General features: G+C 54.4%; 1 protein-coding gene across 2 annotated transcripts in view; it reads right to left on the reverse strand.

Moving 5' to 3' along the window:
• Positions 1 to 8,137, reverse strand: part of FLT4 (fms related receptor tyrosine kinase 4) — a 97,572-nt gene extending 89,435 nt beyond the window's left edge. For both annotated transcript variants that reach the window (XM_032772240.2, XM_032772232.2), the window contains exon 1: positions 7,961 to 8,137. In XM_032772240.2, coding sequence (XP_032628131.1) covers positions 7,961 to 8,018 — 58 coding nt within the window. In that variant the 5' untranslated portion in view covers positions 8,019 to 8,137. The remainder of the gene's footprint in view (positions 1 to 7,960) is intronic.
• Positions 8,138 to 15,159: the final 7,022 nt, after the last annotated feature.

A 15,159-nucleotide genomic window follows, 5' to 3' on the forward strand; every position in this document is an offset into this window, starting at 1 on the left:
TCGGAGACAAAATGAAATGAGGTGCGGAAAGCTCCTCTTCAGTAGCATCGAGATGTAAGAGCAACCTCACATCTACTGGCCTGGGCTGTCAGGTTCTCCCTGCCCACAGATTCCTATTGTTGATTATAGTGGACACCCCATGTAGGGTCACCCCAGTAAGTGAGCTCAAACTGTGCTACTCCTTTATCATTGGGTTGTTACTGTCAGGTTTCTCATGCTGTAGGAGTACCCATCAGCTGGCTCACTCTGTAGGGTTTCCCCCTCAACATTGGGATCGTAGGATTCCCTCAGCCATGGGTTCTTGTTGGGTTTCCCTATCACTGGGATTTAACGTAGGATTCCTCCAGTAGTGGGGATGTGCCGTAGGGTTCCTGTCATTGGGCTGTGACTATAGAGTCCCACAGCAATGGGTGCAGTCTCTGATCACAGAAAAGACCCCAAACTCTTAAACAACTGAGAGAGGGATGGCAGGGAAAACAAGGGTTCTCAATCTTTTTCTTTCTGAGGACCCCCCAACATGCTATAAAAACTCCATGGCCCACTTCTGCCACAACTGTTTTTCTGCATATAAAAGCCAGTACCAGCGTTAAGGGGTAGCAAGCAGGACATCTGCCTAGGGCCCCACACCACAGGGAGCACCATGAAGCTACGTTGCTCAGGCTTCAGCCCTGGGGCTCAGCACCCCAGGCTTCAGCCTCATGAAGTGGGACGTCGGCTTTCTGCCCTGGGCCCCAGCAAGTCTAATGCCAGCCTTGCTTGGTGGAGCCCCTGAAACCTGCTCACAGCCCCCCAGGGGGGCCCTGACCCCTGGTTGAGAACCACTGTCGTAAAACACCCATTTGGAAGCTTCCCCTCTGGGCTGTGTCTGGGTGAGAAGCCTGGGGAGTGGACACTCCACTTGTAATGGTTGTACTCCCCAAGCCACAGTGAACAAAGAGAGCAGGATGGGCCTTGGAGAAAAGCTCTGTCCTCAGCCCCTGCATGCAGAGCTGTGATCTCAGGGTTAGGAGAAGTCTGCAAGGGGTCCTTCACCCAGAAGCGGCTTTGCAAAGGAACATTCATTCTGAGCATGATCATTATCTCAGATCCCTGCAAAGCATCCTCTGGCTAAACAGATGCTGGGTAAGGCTGCATTCCCCTTCTTGATGCCCATCCACAGCCTGCACCATGCTCTCTGTAAAGTTCCTTCTGCACTGGGCTCTTAGCTCCAGTGTAACAGCCAACTTCATTAGGACATCACCTCTTGTTGTGGTTCCCATGGAAGTCAATTCTCCCTCTTCTTCTGCAAGAAATTCCCGCCGGGAGCCGTAAAACCACAAGCTTTCTCCCCTGTCACTTCTGTTAAAACAGGGACACCTGTATCTTCCCATGCTAAGGAGGTCAGAAGTGGAAAATGTAAAACTAACAGGGAGATATTCTAACCCCCTGAGCTGTGATCTCATATCCTAAGCGGAGCCAAGCTTGGTCAGCATGTGGTTGGGAGACCTCCAAGAAAAACCTAAGCGGTGCTGGTGACCCCCTAGATGGCTCTTCTCTATAAGCTGGTATTGTCCCACGCCGGTAGGGGGCACCCTGCTGCAGGAAGTGTGGCCTTCAGATGAGATGTACAAATCAAGGTCCACAAGCATTAAAAATCTTGGGGCGGTTTTTGCAGGAGCACAGGTGTTTGCTCTGGTATTCTGGGCACATCCCAGCTAGGTAATGCCGTTAACTCATCAGAAATGCTCTTCCCTTTTGAAATGAATTATGTAGTGTTGGAGTGCATGGTATAAAGGCTGCCCCCTGCCCCTCTACAGGGGGCTGCACTGCAGTGAGAGGTGATGTGATCTCGGTATCATCTTCAAGACCCAAGGCACATCTCTACCCTCATGTCCTTTACTACTGCTCTCATACTTCCCTGCTCCACCTAGCCTGGTCTCCTCAGTGCTCCCTTTGTAGCCTTCTTCCCTGCCTTCCTTCATCTTGAGTGCACTGCTGGCACTCACCACGTAGTTAATTAAAGAAGAGTTAATAAATCCGTGTCTAAACGTTGCACCTTAGGTCGCATGTTCTTGGCTCTTTGCATGAAGGACATTATACAAATGGCTGGTATTATTACTAACAATAAATAAGTCTGGATGTAGCTGCTTCACGCACAAGATGCTAGTGGTGCAACCATCTCTCCGTCACACTCATGCCAAGGCTGGAGCCATCAGAGCTGTATTCCCATCGCATGCAGACAAAGGGATGACTGAGTGCTCTTGGAATCTGGGTCAGGGACTTCGGTCAAAGTGAATAACTCCATTCCTGCACATGTATCCTGGCCATCAGTGTGATGGTCAGATGCTTACATCCAATTTTAAGAAGAGAATCCCTAAAATTGAATAAGCTGGCCAGACTGTCCTGTCCAGGAACTCCTCTTCTACGACTCAAGTGGCTGGCTAGGTAGACCTTCCCCGCAGAAGTCAGTAGGATGGTCATGCTTTCAGACGTTCCACTCCCATAGAGCTTATTACACTGGCCAGACCCACTCAGAACAGTGGAGCGACAGTCCTATGCAATTCCAGCCATGCAATATTCATTGCCAAAGGGAAATATGCTGCATTGACCCTGATGTTCTTTTCTGTGGCAGTTTAGATCGGTTCGTGTTGGATTTAACCGCCTTTTAACACTCAACCTGGCTTCTGATCCAAGAGAATGTTGCAGTGAAAAAGAGGGTCTAGAAATCCTAATCCATGAACTCTGATTGTCATATATCCCCATCCCAGATACCTACTGCATTTACCAAATCATGTCAGTCAATCAGATAATTGGCCATGAGTGTGGGATATCAATCAGGATAGAACAGAATAGCTCTTGCATAAGTCCAAAGGGAGTGGTGTGCCCTCTTCAGGGTACACTCCAGTGTCTAGGAGGAGAAACCTCTGCATTTGCCCACAATTAGGAAGATGATGATATTTGTCTAACGGGGGCTAATGTGGTGAGGAGTTTGTGGACACTTCACATTGTTGTGCTCCACCCCAGGATACCCTTGGTCATAGGTAGAACTGAAAAATAAGCTGTATGTTCCTTGGTAAAGTCCCATGTTTCATATGCAGATTTCCCTGCTTCTTGGCAATAATATTTAGCCCTTATACAGCACCTGTTAGGTTCAAAATTCTGTATAAACAGTTAGTCAAAGCCACATATCACATGGGTCTTCATTGGGCCAGAAACTCATCATATCAAAGCCCTCAGCACTGGGACAAGAGGAAAGAACTTAAGGAACAGCCATAAGATGCTTTACAAGATGCCACCAAAAGAGCTTGGCTGGAGCTCCAGCAGCAGCACCACAAACGTCTGCTGACATATTGCACCTGGGAAGCTCCATTCCAGCAGCAACAGCCCAAAGGTTCTATGTCCCAGTACCAGCAACCCAGGGAGGGTGCAAGGATGTTTTGTGCCCTAGGCGAAACTTCCACCTTGTGCCCCCCTACCCCGCCCCGAGCCCTGTGGCAGCTCTCCGCCCCCTGCTCAGCCCTGAAGCGCCCCACATGCAGCAGCTCCCCCCTGGCCTGGGGAGCTGTGCAGCAGTTCCCCGCCCCAGTTCACCTCTGCTCCTCCTCCTCCCCGAGCACGCCATTGCTGCTCCACTTCTCCTACCTCCCAGGCTTGTGGCGCCAATCAGCTGTTTAGCGCCACAAGCCTGGGCGGGGGAGAAGCAGAGCAGGGCAGCGTGCTCATGGGAGGAGGCAGAGCAGAGATAAGCTGGGGCAGGGAGTTCCCATGCGTGCCGCCCCCCTCTCCCTTCTTGCTGCAGGCGGCCCTTCCCACACCCCCTTGCCATAGCTCCCTCAGCCTAAATGCCGACCACGACCAGGGTGGCCGGAGATCCAGCCGCCGCGGTCGCCGCCGAAGGACCTGAAACGCTGCCCCCGAAATGCTAGCACCCTAGGCGACCACCTAATGGGTTGCACCGGCCCTGCATCAACCTGATGTGCTCTAACCCAGCAACATTAGGCCCAGTACAAGCTTTCCTGGTAGCACATCCCACCATAGGCTGCTCTCTGCATTAGTGTGGCACATTCTCTTCTATACGTCTTTCCTGCCCCTCATTTCGGAGTGCAAGTCAGACCCATAGGCCTGACATTAGCGCTAATGTGGCAATGATGAATCATGAAACTGAGGTTATTAAAAAAGGTTATTTATGAACAGAAATTGATCCTCTCTCTTTTGAAGCTTCCTGCACTATTATTTACCTTGTGGTCTCACTCTGATGTTACACTGCACATTTGAGCTGTAGCAATTTGTGTAATAAAATCACTGGCCCAGCACCTACTTCACTATGACAGTGCCAGCCCACAGCCTTCTCCATCCCGGCCGCCCCATCCCAGGGCTCACTCCATCCCGACACCGCCAGCCCACAGCCTTCTCCATCCTGGCCGCACAGTCCCAGGTCTCACTCCATCCCGACACCGCCAGCCCACAGCCTTCTCCATCCCGGCCGCCCCGTCCCAGGTCTCACTCCATCCTGACACCACCAGCCCACAGCCTTCTCCATCCCGGCCGCCCTGTCCCAGGGCTCACTCCATCTCGACACCGCCAGCCCAGAGCCTGCTCCATCCCGGCCGCCCTGTCCCAGGGCTCACTCCATCCCGACACCGCCAGCCCAGAGCCTGCTCCATCCCGGCCGCCCCGTCCCAGGGCTCACTCCATCTCGACACCGCCAGCCCAGAGCCTGCTCCATCCCAGCCACCCCATCCAGGGGCTCACTCCATCCCGACACCGCCAGCCCAGAGCCTGCTCCATCCCAGCCACCCTGTCCCAGGGCTCACTCCATCCCGACACCGCCAGCCCAGAGCCTGCTCCATCCCGGCCGCCCCGTCCCAGAGCTCACTCCATCCCGAAACCACCAGCTCAGAGCCTGCTCCATCCCCGCCGCCCCATCCCAGAGCTCACTCCATCCTGACACTGCCAGCCCAGAGCCTGCTCCATCCCAGCCACCCTGTCCCAGGGCTCACTCCATCCCGACACCGCCAGCCCAGAGCCTGCTCCATCCCGGCCGCCCCGTCCCAGAGCTCACTCCATCCCGAAACCACCAGCTCAGAGCCTGCTCCATCCCCGCCGCCCCATCCCAGAGCTCACTCCATCCTGACACTGCCAGCCCAGAGCCTGCTCCATCCCAGCTGCCATGTCCCAGGACTCACTCCATCCCAGCCTCCCTGTCCCAGGGCTCACTCCATCTTGACATCGCCAGCCCAGAGCTGGCTCCATCCCAGCTGCCCTGTCCCAGGGCTCACTCCATCCCGACACTGCCAGCCCAGAGCCTGCTCCATCCCGGCCGCCCCGTCCCAGGGCTCACTCCATCCCGACACCACAAGCCCAGAGCCTGCTCCATCCCGGCCGCCCCGTCCCAGGGCTCACTCCATCTCAATACCGCCAGCCCAGAGCTGGCTCCATTCCACCCGCCCTGTCCCAGGGCTCACTCCATCCCGATATCACCAGCCCAGAGCCTGCTCCATCCCGGTCGCCCCATCCCAGGGCTCACTCCATCCTGATACCGCCAGCCCAGAGCCTGCTCCATCCCGGTCGCCCCATCCCAGGGCTCACTCCATCCTGATACCGTTGACCCAGAGCCTGCTCCATCCCAGCCACCCCGTCCCAGGGCTCACTCCATCCCGACACCGCCAGCCCAGAGCCTGCTCCATCCCAGCCGCCCTGTCCCAGGGTTCACTCCATACTGACACTGTTGACCCAGAGCCTGCTCCATCCCGGCAGCCCCGTCCCAGGGCTCACTCCATCCCGACACCACAAGCCCAGAGCCTGCTCCATCCCGGCCGCCCCGACCCAGGGCTCACTCCATCCTGACACCGCCAGCCCAGAGCCTGCTCTGTCTGGCTCCAGATACCTGCTTGGTCCCTGAAGTGCTAGTCCAGCACCACTCCATACTGGCAGAAGAGGCCCAGCATGTTTTGTTCCTAGATACACCCAACAATCGAGTGGGCTTTGCCCAGCACTCGGATATGGCTACTGTGGCCCATAGCATTTCGCTGCTGGATGCCCCCACTGGGCTCACCACTATCACTCCAGCCCCTACTCCATTCTGGCTATGTGAGCTCACCGGGCTTCATTCCTCCATGCACCCATAGGGCCAGTCACACTGCCTGGGAGCATCCTCAGGGACAAGCAACCCAAGATACAGTGAGAGGCTGTGCAGCTCTGGGCCTCTTGGTACGTTGGGTATCACTCTGACCTCGTACTCTGGCCATGGGACCGGAGAGGGACTCAACTCTCTGCCCAAACCACCCCTGCTGCCCCCCCGCAGAGTGCTGTTGGAAAGAGAAGTGATTCACAGCCCACCGAGCCTGCGGCCTAGCGAATTAGTGCCCAGTCTGTGGGAGGCAAGCTCTGGCCCCCTGGGGAGGCCACACTGGAAGGGGTCTCATAATGCGCTTACAGAGCATTTTTCTTCAGCAGAGCACAGCACAGACATTAATTAATGAATGACACTAGGAAAAGTAAATAAATGAGCCATCAAACTGCTCCTCCCTCCCAATTCCCTGGCCCCAGAGCTCAAGGTGGATAGAAAACTCCTTTGGAAATGGGACTGGGGCTGTCCCCCGTGAGACAGCATGCCATGTTCCCATGCCGATCACAGAGAGGGGTACAGATTAGCCACTGCCCCATAGCGCTCGCCACATGCCTGCCGGAGGTGGGGGGCGTGTAGAATGGGGCATAACTTTTGAAAAGACCAGTGAAGTGAGAGACCCGCATCCCACAAGGGGGGGCAGTGCAGGACCCCAGGGGTCAGCCATGGGAACGGCCTACCAGGTCCCACCCAGTCCATCAGCCTGGGGGGCAGTGCAATGTGTTCCTCCAGCTCCTAGTGCTCCAGGCTGGGGGACATACCCCACCCAGCTGACCCATGGCTGGGTGCAGCCTGGCGTGGGGGGGCAGCCTTCATGTAGGAGCGCCCTCTGCTGACAGGCCGAGGGAGAGGCTCAGTCCCTCTTTGACTGGGTTTGTATCAGCTATCAAAGGTGGACCAGGTAAAAGCAAAAGGCGCCCTTGCGTGAGGGGGGGGGGCAGATCTCCCGAGGTGATGGGGAGCCGGGGGGTAGCAGATACCAGGAGGTGATGGGGTGTGGGGGGGCCAGACAAGAGGATGGTCTGAGGCAGGATAGAACACGGAGGGTGATGGGGGGAGCGATGGGGTGCGGGTGGGGGGGACAGAGAGCCAGGGGGATATGGGGAGCAATCGGGGTGTCAACAGACTTCCAGGGGTGTGATGGGGAGAAGAGGGACAGATGCCGGAGGGTAATGGGGAGTGGGACTGGGGTCCGGGGGGAACGGGAGGGGACCTGGTGTAGCAGATGCCAGGGGGATGATGGGGATCGGGGCAGGGGAGTAGCAGACGCTGGAGGGGGGTGATGGGGGGCGCGGGGTAGCGGACGCCGTGGGGAGGGTGTGGGGAGCGGGGTAGAAAGCGCCGGGGGGGAGGTGATGGGAGGCGGTGATGGGGAGAGGGGAGTAGCGGGCGCCGGGGGGGGTGATGGGACTGGGGGTAAAGGCGCTGGGGTGGAGGTGAGGAGGGGTCATAGGAGCGGGGTAGGAGGCGCTGGCGGGTGATGGGGTCATAGGGAGGGGGATAGAGCGATGGAGGTGGGGTGGATAGGGAGGGGTTAGGAGGCGCTGGGGTGGGGTGATGGGGAGTTGGGAGGTAGGAGGCGTTGGGGGGGTGATGGGGGGGCAGGGCTCCCGGCTCATGCCCATTTACGCGAGGAGCTGGGCGCCCCGAGCCGGCAGCAGCGCCCCAGGGCAGGGCCAAGTCCCGCGCCGGGCAGAAGTGCGGGGAGACGCTGGGTGCTGGGCGCGCTGGGCAGGGGGGAGTCCCGGCGCCGGCACCCGCTCGTCCGCCCTGGCCAGCCCGGAGCCCAGAGCATCCTCCGGCCCCGCAGCCCTCAGGTCCCCGCCCGCGCCCCGGGCTGCCCCGGCGCCTCACCTGCCTCCGAGACGATCCCGATCCAGAGCCAGAGGGACAAAGTGCAAACTCTCTTCATTTCCAGCGCTCCGTGCCGGGGGGCGTCGGGAAACGGCCGGGGCTGGAGGCGAGCCGGGAGCTGGGTCCCCTCTCCCCTGGCCCGGGCAGGTCCGCGCTGGCGGCGGGTTCAGGCGCAGAGCCCCGCGCTGAGCTGTGCAGCCGCCGGCTCGCAGCGCCCAGGAGACGCTGGCCCCGTGCGCAGGGAAGGCTCGGGCCCCGCTTCCTTTTCCTTCCTCTGCTCCTGCCAGCGAGCCCCGCGCACTCCCACTGCACCGCTCCGCCAGCGGCCGGGGCGGCGTGTGCACGGGGCGGGGGTGATGGGCAGAAGGGAGGGGAGCGGGTGCTAGGGCAGGGGAGGGGCAGGGAAGGGAAGGTCAGAGGTGATGGGCAGACGGGACAGGGGGTCAGAGGGGAGGGGCAGAGAAGGGTGCGGGTTATAGAAGGGAGGGGCAGGGTGGGGTTGATGGGCAGACCGGACAGGGGGTCAGAGGGGAGGGGGAGGATGAGGGAGATGGGCAGAGGGGAGGGGAAGGAAGGGACAGGGTGAGGTTGATGGGCAGAAGGGAGAGGGGGGCAGAGGGGAGGGGCAGAGAAGGGTGCGGTTATAGAAGGGAGGGGCAGGGTGGGGTAGATGGACAGAAGGGAGAGGGGGTCGCAGGGAAGGGGAGGGGGGGCAGGGGGTGATGGGCAGAAGGGAGAGCATGTCATGGGCGAGGGGAAGGGAAGGTGGGGGTGATGGGCAGAATAGAAAGGGGGTCATGCAGGAGGGGAGGGACAGGGAAGGGAAGGAAAGGAGGGACTCACTGATGTTTTCACTATTTTTGTATCCATTCCTTCAAGGGCTGGCCAGGGCTGGAGGGATCCATGTTAGTGTCTCTGCTGTGGGACATTTGCTGGAGGTTGCAACCAGGGAGCACCAAGACTTTTAAAGTGAGAGCTGTGAGTCGTATCCAGGCTCACAGAGAGGCAGACGTACCCCAGTGAGCACACCTGCTATGCCCACGCACACATACCCATGGGCACACACAAGCCCATTGCCACCTCCGTACACAGACAGGAACACATGGAGGCACATGATGCTTACACAGTGAACACTTCCTCACACAGGCATCTATGTACGTGTCTGCACCCAGACACAAATCTACATGTTCACACACCAGTGCACTACACCTCCCTCCCACCCAAAGGAACACACACGCACAATCGCACACCACGTATGGGCACTAAGTGGGTGGGAGTCACTGAATGCAGCTCTTTCTCCATCTGCAACAAGCCCATCCCTGGCGCCCAGGAGTGCTGATTACTGGATGCTATTTCCTCCTCCAGCTGTTTGTTGATTTGTTTCCTCTCCTTTCCTTTGCTAACCACATTAGGAAACCTAGAACTAATCCTTCAAAGAATTTCTAAGCTGCGGGCAGAGTGTGCCAGGGGACTTTACAAGCATGCTGGTTTAGTGTGGGTGCTAGGGATGACACAGCCACCAGTGTAGAGTGTGTCACAGTTCTCTGCACTAGTCAGCTGTGTTATAGGATGCAGCCATCTCGTTTAGAGATGGCAGGAGCTGCCAGGGCATGCCATCTGGTATGCTCAGTCAGCTGGCAAGGGAGCACTGATTCCTTGCCATCTCAGAGGTGTTGACAGCCTGTGATGGCGGTATGAATGAGTGAGAGATGATATCCTCTAGTGGCTGACCTGCAGAGAGGATAAGGAGCCTACTACAAGTCCTTTTACAAACCCTGAAGAGCTGCATGCTGGAGTGTGTGTGTGGTCTGTCACCCTGTGTGTATCCGTGACTGAAGTAGAGTGCTGCACTGTACAGTATTGGACCTTCCCCTTCACTCATGTAATGGAGAGTTTGGTTATGTGGACTGTCTAACACATTGGGGCTACTCTCTTTCACCATTCCCCTCCAGCTACAGCCAGAGGGTTCTTATATTACAGAGGATACAAAAATACCTCCAATATAGCCTCTGTGGAGGTGGGGGGAGTCCTCTCCCAAAGAAAGCTGCAAAATAAAATAAATTTAAAAAAAAATCAAAGCAAAACAGCCATAAAGAAATGCCATAAAATAGGAACTTGTACATGTCAATGACTGTAGAGCCCTTACTAATTACATTCAAGACTCAGCAATCTGGACACCAGTCCTCACGTACATTGCATATTTCCATAGTAAACCCCCCCCCCCCAACAAAAAAACAACAAAACTCTCAGGTCTATACCTTAGAGATTTATGATTGATACAACTTTGCAGACATCACAAAAGAGGCCTGGAATGAGAACCATGTGTTCTGAGTTTCAAAATGGCATGGAATTCTATTGTGTGTTTAATTGCCTCCCCAAACCTGTGGAAAAAATGCACCACGCCCTTTCCCCAAAGCCATCAAAGGAAAGCTAAGAAGCTACAGGTATGCTAAAAGATTCCCTCCCCCTCCCCCAATAAGACACAATTTTGGAGATTCAAACCCCTAAAATGTCTGCACACGCACACACATTGTACCCTCAGTATCCATCTTTCAAACCCCCTTTAGAGGTCAGAATTGGCAAAGACTCACGCATTTTCATCTGAAATTTCCATAAAAAAGCTTTTCTGACCTGCTCAGAACTGCCAAGTTCTCATACCCCAATATCCACTGCTCATGGTTCACAATGTCTATTCATCAGTTCAGGAACTTTCCAAGTAGGAAAAAAATCTGTTAGTTTAATTTAGCCAACAATTATTATGGAATAACAGTCTACCTGTCAGGACAATTTTAGATCCCATCATATGCCAGAAATACCATCTGTAAGTCTATATCAGAATCCAGAGCAGCAACATCCCCAGTTATGCAGCAGCCCATGTCCTATTTTGGAGCAACTCTGCAAATTTCTGTGGCAGTCCCTTCTGGAACAGTTACATGGATCATTGCTGTATAGCTCTATTACACTGTGTGAAGGAGCTGGGCCCACTGTGGTAGATGCATTACATATAAGTAACCAAGTAGGTAGCCCCAGCCCCAGAGGGACAATGGGGATTGGTGAGACAGAGACAGAGAAAAGTTTTCTTAAAGTGTCTGTAAACATGTTTAAAGTTCTTAGGGGAATCAGATCCTGGTGAAAGCTCTGGAGCCTGACCCTGTCTGTGTATCTATTGATGGAGTAGAGGCCGCAGGGTGAGCAGCAGCTGTCCACATTTCTCCTCCCTGCTCTGCTAACATGATTCAGCCCTAATGGGGAGGGACCATCTAGAATGGCGAGTCTGTGCCCACCTCGTATTCAGACTGCCGGTGAGGGTGCCAATTGCGGGGGCAGTAAGGTTTGGTGATGTGGGAACTGGACAGAAAGAGAATGTGTTGGTTTTCACTAGCGAACATGAAGATTGTTTTCCTGAGTCTCTGGGATGATTCTCATAGAACATTTGACAGTATGAGCTTAGGTCTCCCACCCTCTGAAAGGCTATGAGAGGAAAAACGTTTTTAATTCATGGCTATGGAAATCAATGTCTGCGTGGAGACTTTCTGGGAACACCTCTTTTAACCAAGAGAAGCAAAGACAGACACCCGGGCATGGACCAAGTGACAAAGAGGCAGCTAGCTTCAGAGAGCAACAGATGAATCACATGGCTCTGACAGTCAGGTCCAGGAGGAAATACAGCACTGCTCTTTTGAGGGACTGGCTGTCAAACTGATAAGAGAGGAGTACTAGGCTAGAAATGACGAAGCTTGGCTTCTAGTTCACCCATTCACAGCTCCCCTGAGGATGCCAGGCTGTGGGGTAGCTAACACAGAACTCAATCAGCAATCACAGGTGGGGAAGGGTGTGTTTGTCACCAAAGCAATGACACAGCCGATGGAATAGCCTGTAATTGGTCACATAGGGGATGTCTCACCCTGTGCTCCAAAAGGGTCTGTCACCCAGCCTTTCCCACACTGCCATCTAATGGTGGGAAGTGAGGTGAATTTTCCACCACAAACACAGGGTTTCTAGGTGATTGACGGAGTCTTTCTATTGTTGTATTCTTGGGAAACAAAAGGATTTTATTTTCAAGCCTTACCCTTCCTATACCCAAAAAAACCAACAAGTGTGATGAAGTAATCATGTTTCTACTTAGCTAAAGCAAGAGATGAGACTTGGTGGCACCTTCCTCTCTCCCATGGTCCGGTCCACTCAGAGTCAATATCCAAAGAGGCTCCCACCCAGAGCTCTTACCAACAGCCTTGGTTCAGCTAGGATGGCATGGGTTGTAGGCTGCAGTCCCTCTCAGCTGGCACAAGAGGCCACATTGTTAGTGGGCTTCAAAAAAGAATGGCCTCTTCCTAAGAAATAATGGATGTGGCTTTGCAGATCGTCAAGACGCTGTCTCCAAAGAACTGCTGGGGCTTTCCACAGCAGAAGAAATAGGTACTTCCATCCTACAGTACCAGGGATTAAGAGGTGTGGTGCTCCAGGGTTCATTAATATGAATTAGCACATGAGGTTTAGTGACATGAGAAACATGGTTCATAAACATCTCTCAGTCCCGTGGGGGTCCCCAGGTGCAATGGGTTTCCGTAGCAGCAGGTCTCTCAGAACGCTAAGCAGATATGGAACAGAGACCTGTCCCATTCATGTCACAGTCAGTGATTAAGCATCTCTCATACATGGCCCAACGTAAATAAAGGTTTAAATAATGTACAGAGTAAACAAAGGCCAGAGGCCTGTTTGAAATGGAGGCCTTGACAAAGAGTCCCCAGCTGCAGCCCATTGGTTTGATCTAAGAACCTGGCCTGGCTTGGGGCTAGCTGCCGCTTTCATGCCTTAGACTGCCCAATAAATTTGAAATTGATGATCAGGGTCAAGCAGCAGCACTCCGGGATATGGGTTTATTAACAAAGTTCACCAGGAAATAAGAACTCCCACCCAGCCTTCCTAACTGCCCTTAGTGCAGGATTCTGATGCCCTGGCCTGCTGAGAGTTTCCTCTAGCAGATTTATCCTCCATGCTCCAACCTTCCTCACTAGCGCCTGCTCCCTGCAGCAGGCTGTACCCGCAGCCCTCTATCTCGAAGCTACAGCGGGCTTCTATGAGCAAAGCAGCTGACCTGCTCCTTTGAATCATGCCCAGCAACTCCCTGGGCTTCCTTTCTTTTATTTACACCCCCGAGGCCTGATGGGCAGGTCCTGTGACTCAGTCATGCAACATTGCTCATTTTCTCCACCTGGAGAGGCCTATGAAGCACCTCCCAGCAGGGGCTGGACCCATTCTCCTTAAGGGCCTGTCTCCCTGTGGCAAACCCTTCCACTGGGTGGGCCAGGGCACTTGTCCTTTTTAGCAACACGGCCTGCAGCACACAGGGTTGTGAATGTTGGATGGGGGTGTTACAGATGATTCTTTTTGCAGTGTTTCTCTGTGTGGATGCAACCTCACTTCATGGACTTAGATGACATCTCCTTGGCTGCAATGGGACTTTAACCTGCTTTTGTCACCTTCTAAACTCCAGTGATCTTTTAAACTACCTTATGTGGGGTAGGTCCAATTTTTCCATCTAAGTCCCACTGGCTGCAGCCTTAGGTTGACACTGCTGCTTGTCTCATTTTCATAATGTTTCTCTGGGAGTGAGTGATTTCCCCCTTTTCACAAAGTTATTCTCTCTTGCATTTCTTTGTAGGGGCTGAAAGGACACCCAAGGGTTTGGTGCAGCAAGTTGTTGCCCTCAGGTCAGCCTGCTGCCCCAGCAGACTCCCTCGTCTGCCATTGGTACCTGTGATGACATTACACCGTACAAGTGAAATGCTAAGGAACAGATGCCTCTGGGATAGCTGGTGGGAAACTGAGTATATAACCCAAATGCAGTTACACTCCTTTGGAGGATGGGCGGAGGGGGGGTGGAGTTAGAGGGGCGGGCAGGCATGTTTTCCAGTAGTTAAGATACTTTAGTGAGACTCAGAGGACCTGGGTTCTTTGACACTCCTCTGCTGTGTGATCTTCTGCAAGCCACTTCCCCTTCCCCCCATTGTCTGTCTTGTCTACAGAGAATATAAACTCTTTGGAGCAGGGACTGCCTTTCACTCTGTTTTCATACTGGGTTTAGTGCAATGGAGTTGGAGACTCTAGCTTCTAGAGCAATACGAGAGGTGGTCTGCACGATCCTGGCAGTTGTTTCAGAACACCATGCTGGAGTTACCTACAGCCTTATACATTCTTCTTAGTGAGTAAGCAGCATATAGTCTTCCACAAAGTGCCATGTTGTATTGTTATTAGTGATGTGGTTTCTTCTTCAAGCGAGCTGTTGCAAGCAGCGATAATATTTACTCTCAGGCTCAATTCTCTCTACCTAGAGCAGGGGTGGGCAAACTTTTTGGCCCAAGGGCCACATCTGGGAATTGTGCGGTGGGTCATGAATGGTCACAAAATTGGGGTTGGGATGCAGGAGGGGGTAAGGGCTCTGGTTGCGGATGGGGCCAGAAGTGCAGAAAGGGCTCCGGGCTGTGGCAGAGGGTTGGGGTGCAGGAAGGGGTGCAGGCTCTGGCTGGGGATGAAAGGTTTGGGGTGCAGGAGGGTGCGCCAGGCTAGGATTGAGGGGTTCAGAGGGCAGGAGGGGGAATCAGGGCTGGGGCAGGGGGTTGCAGCATGGGAGAGGCTCAGGGGTGCAGGCTCTGAGTGGCACTTACTTCAAGCAGCATATCCCTTCTCCAGCTCCTACGTGAAGGCATGCTGCCCCATCCCCAGGCACCGCCCCTGCAGTTCCCATTGGAGCACCGGAGAGGGCTATTGGAGACCATAGGAGCTGGAGTGGGGCCATTCTACGACTTCCGGGAGCCATATGGAACAGCCCCCACCCCTGTGCCCCGGCAAGGGCAAGCCCCAGACCCCGCTCCTCAACCTAGAGTCTATTTTTGGCACAGAGTTGCGTCCTGGCATTGGTGCTGAGGTTGAGATTTCTGAAGTGGTTTGCCCAATGCCATTTATAAATAAACCAGTTATGCTAAGTGAATCCCCCAACTCCACTGTGCTGATTCCTCCTCCAGTGGAAAACTGCTCCTGCTCAGCAGAGGGCAACAATACTAGAAGCTTGCGTGAGATCCCTGATGAGATGCGGGTAAATCTGTTCTTACTGCCCATAGCGCCTCTCAGGCTCTCTCACCATCCACTTGATGATGTTCTTCCACATAACTGCATGGGACCATTTTTTGCTCCTTGCTCAT

Source organism: Chelonoidis abingdonii, chromosome 7 (assembly GCF_003597395.2).
Source record: "Chelonoidis abingdonii isolate Lonesome George chromosome 7, CheloAbing_2.0, whole genome shotgun sequence".
NCBI lineage: Eukaryota > Metazoa > Chordata > Testudines > Testudinidae > Chelonoidis > Chelonoidis abingdonii.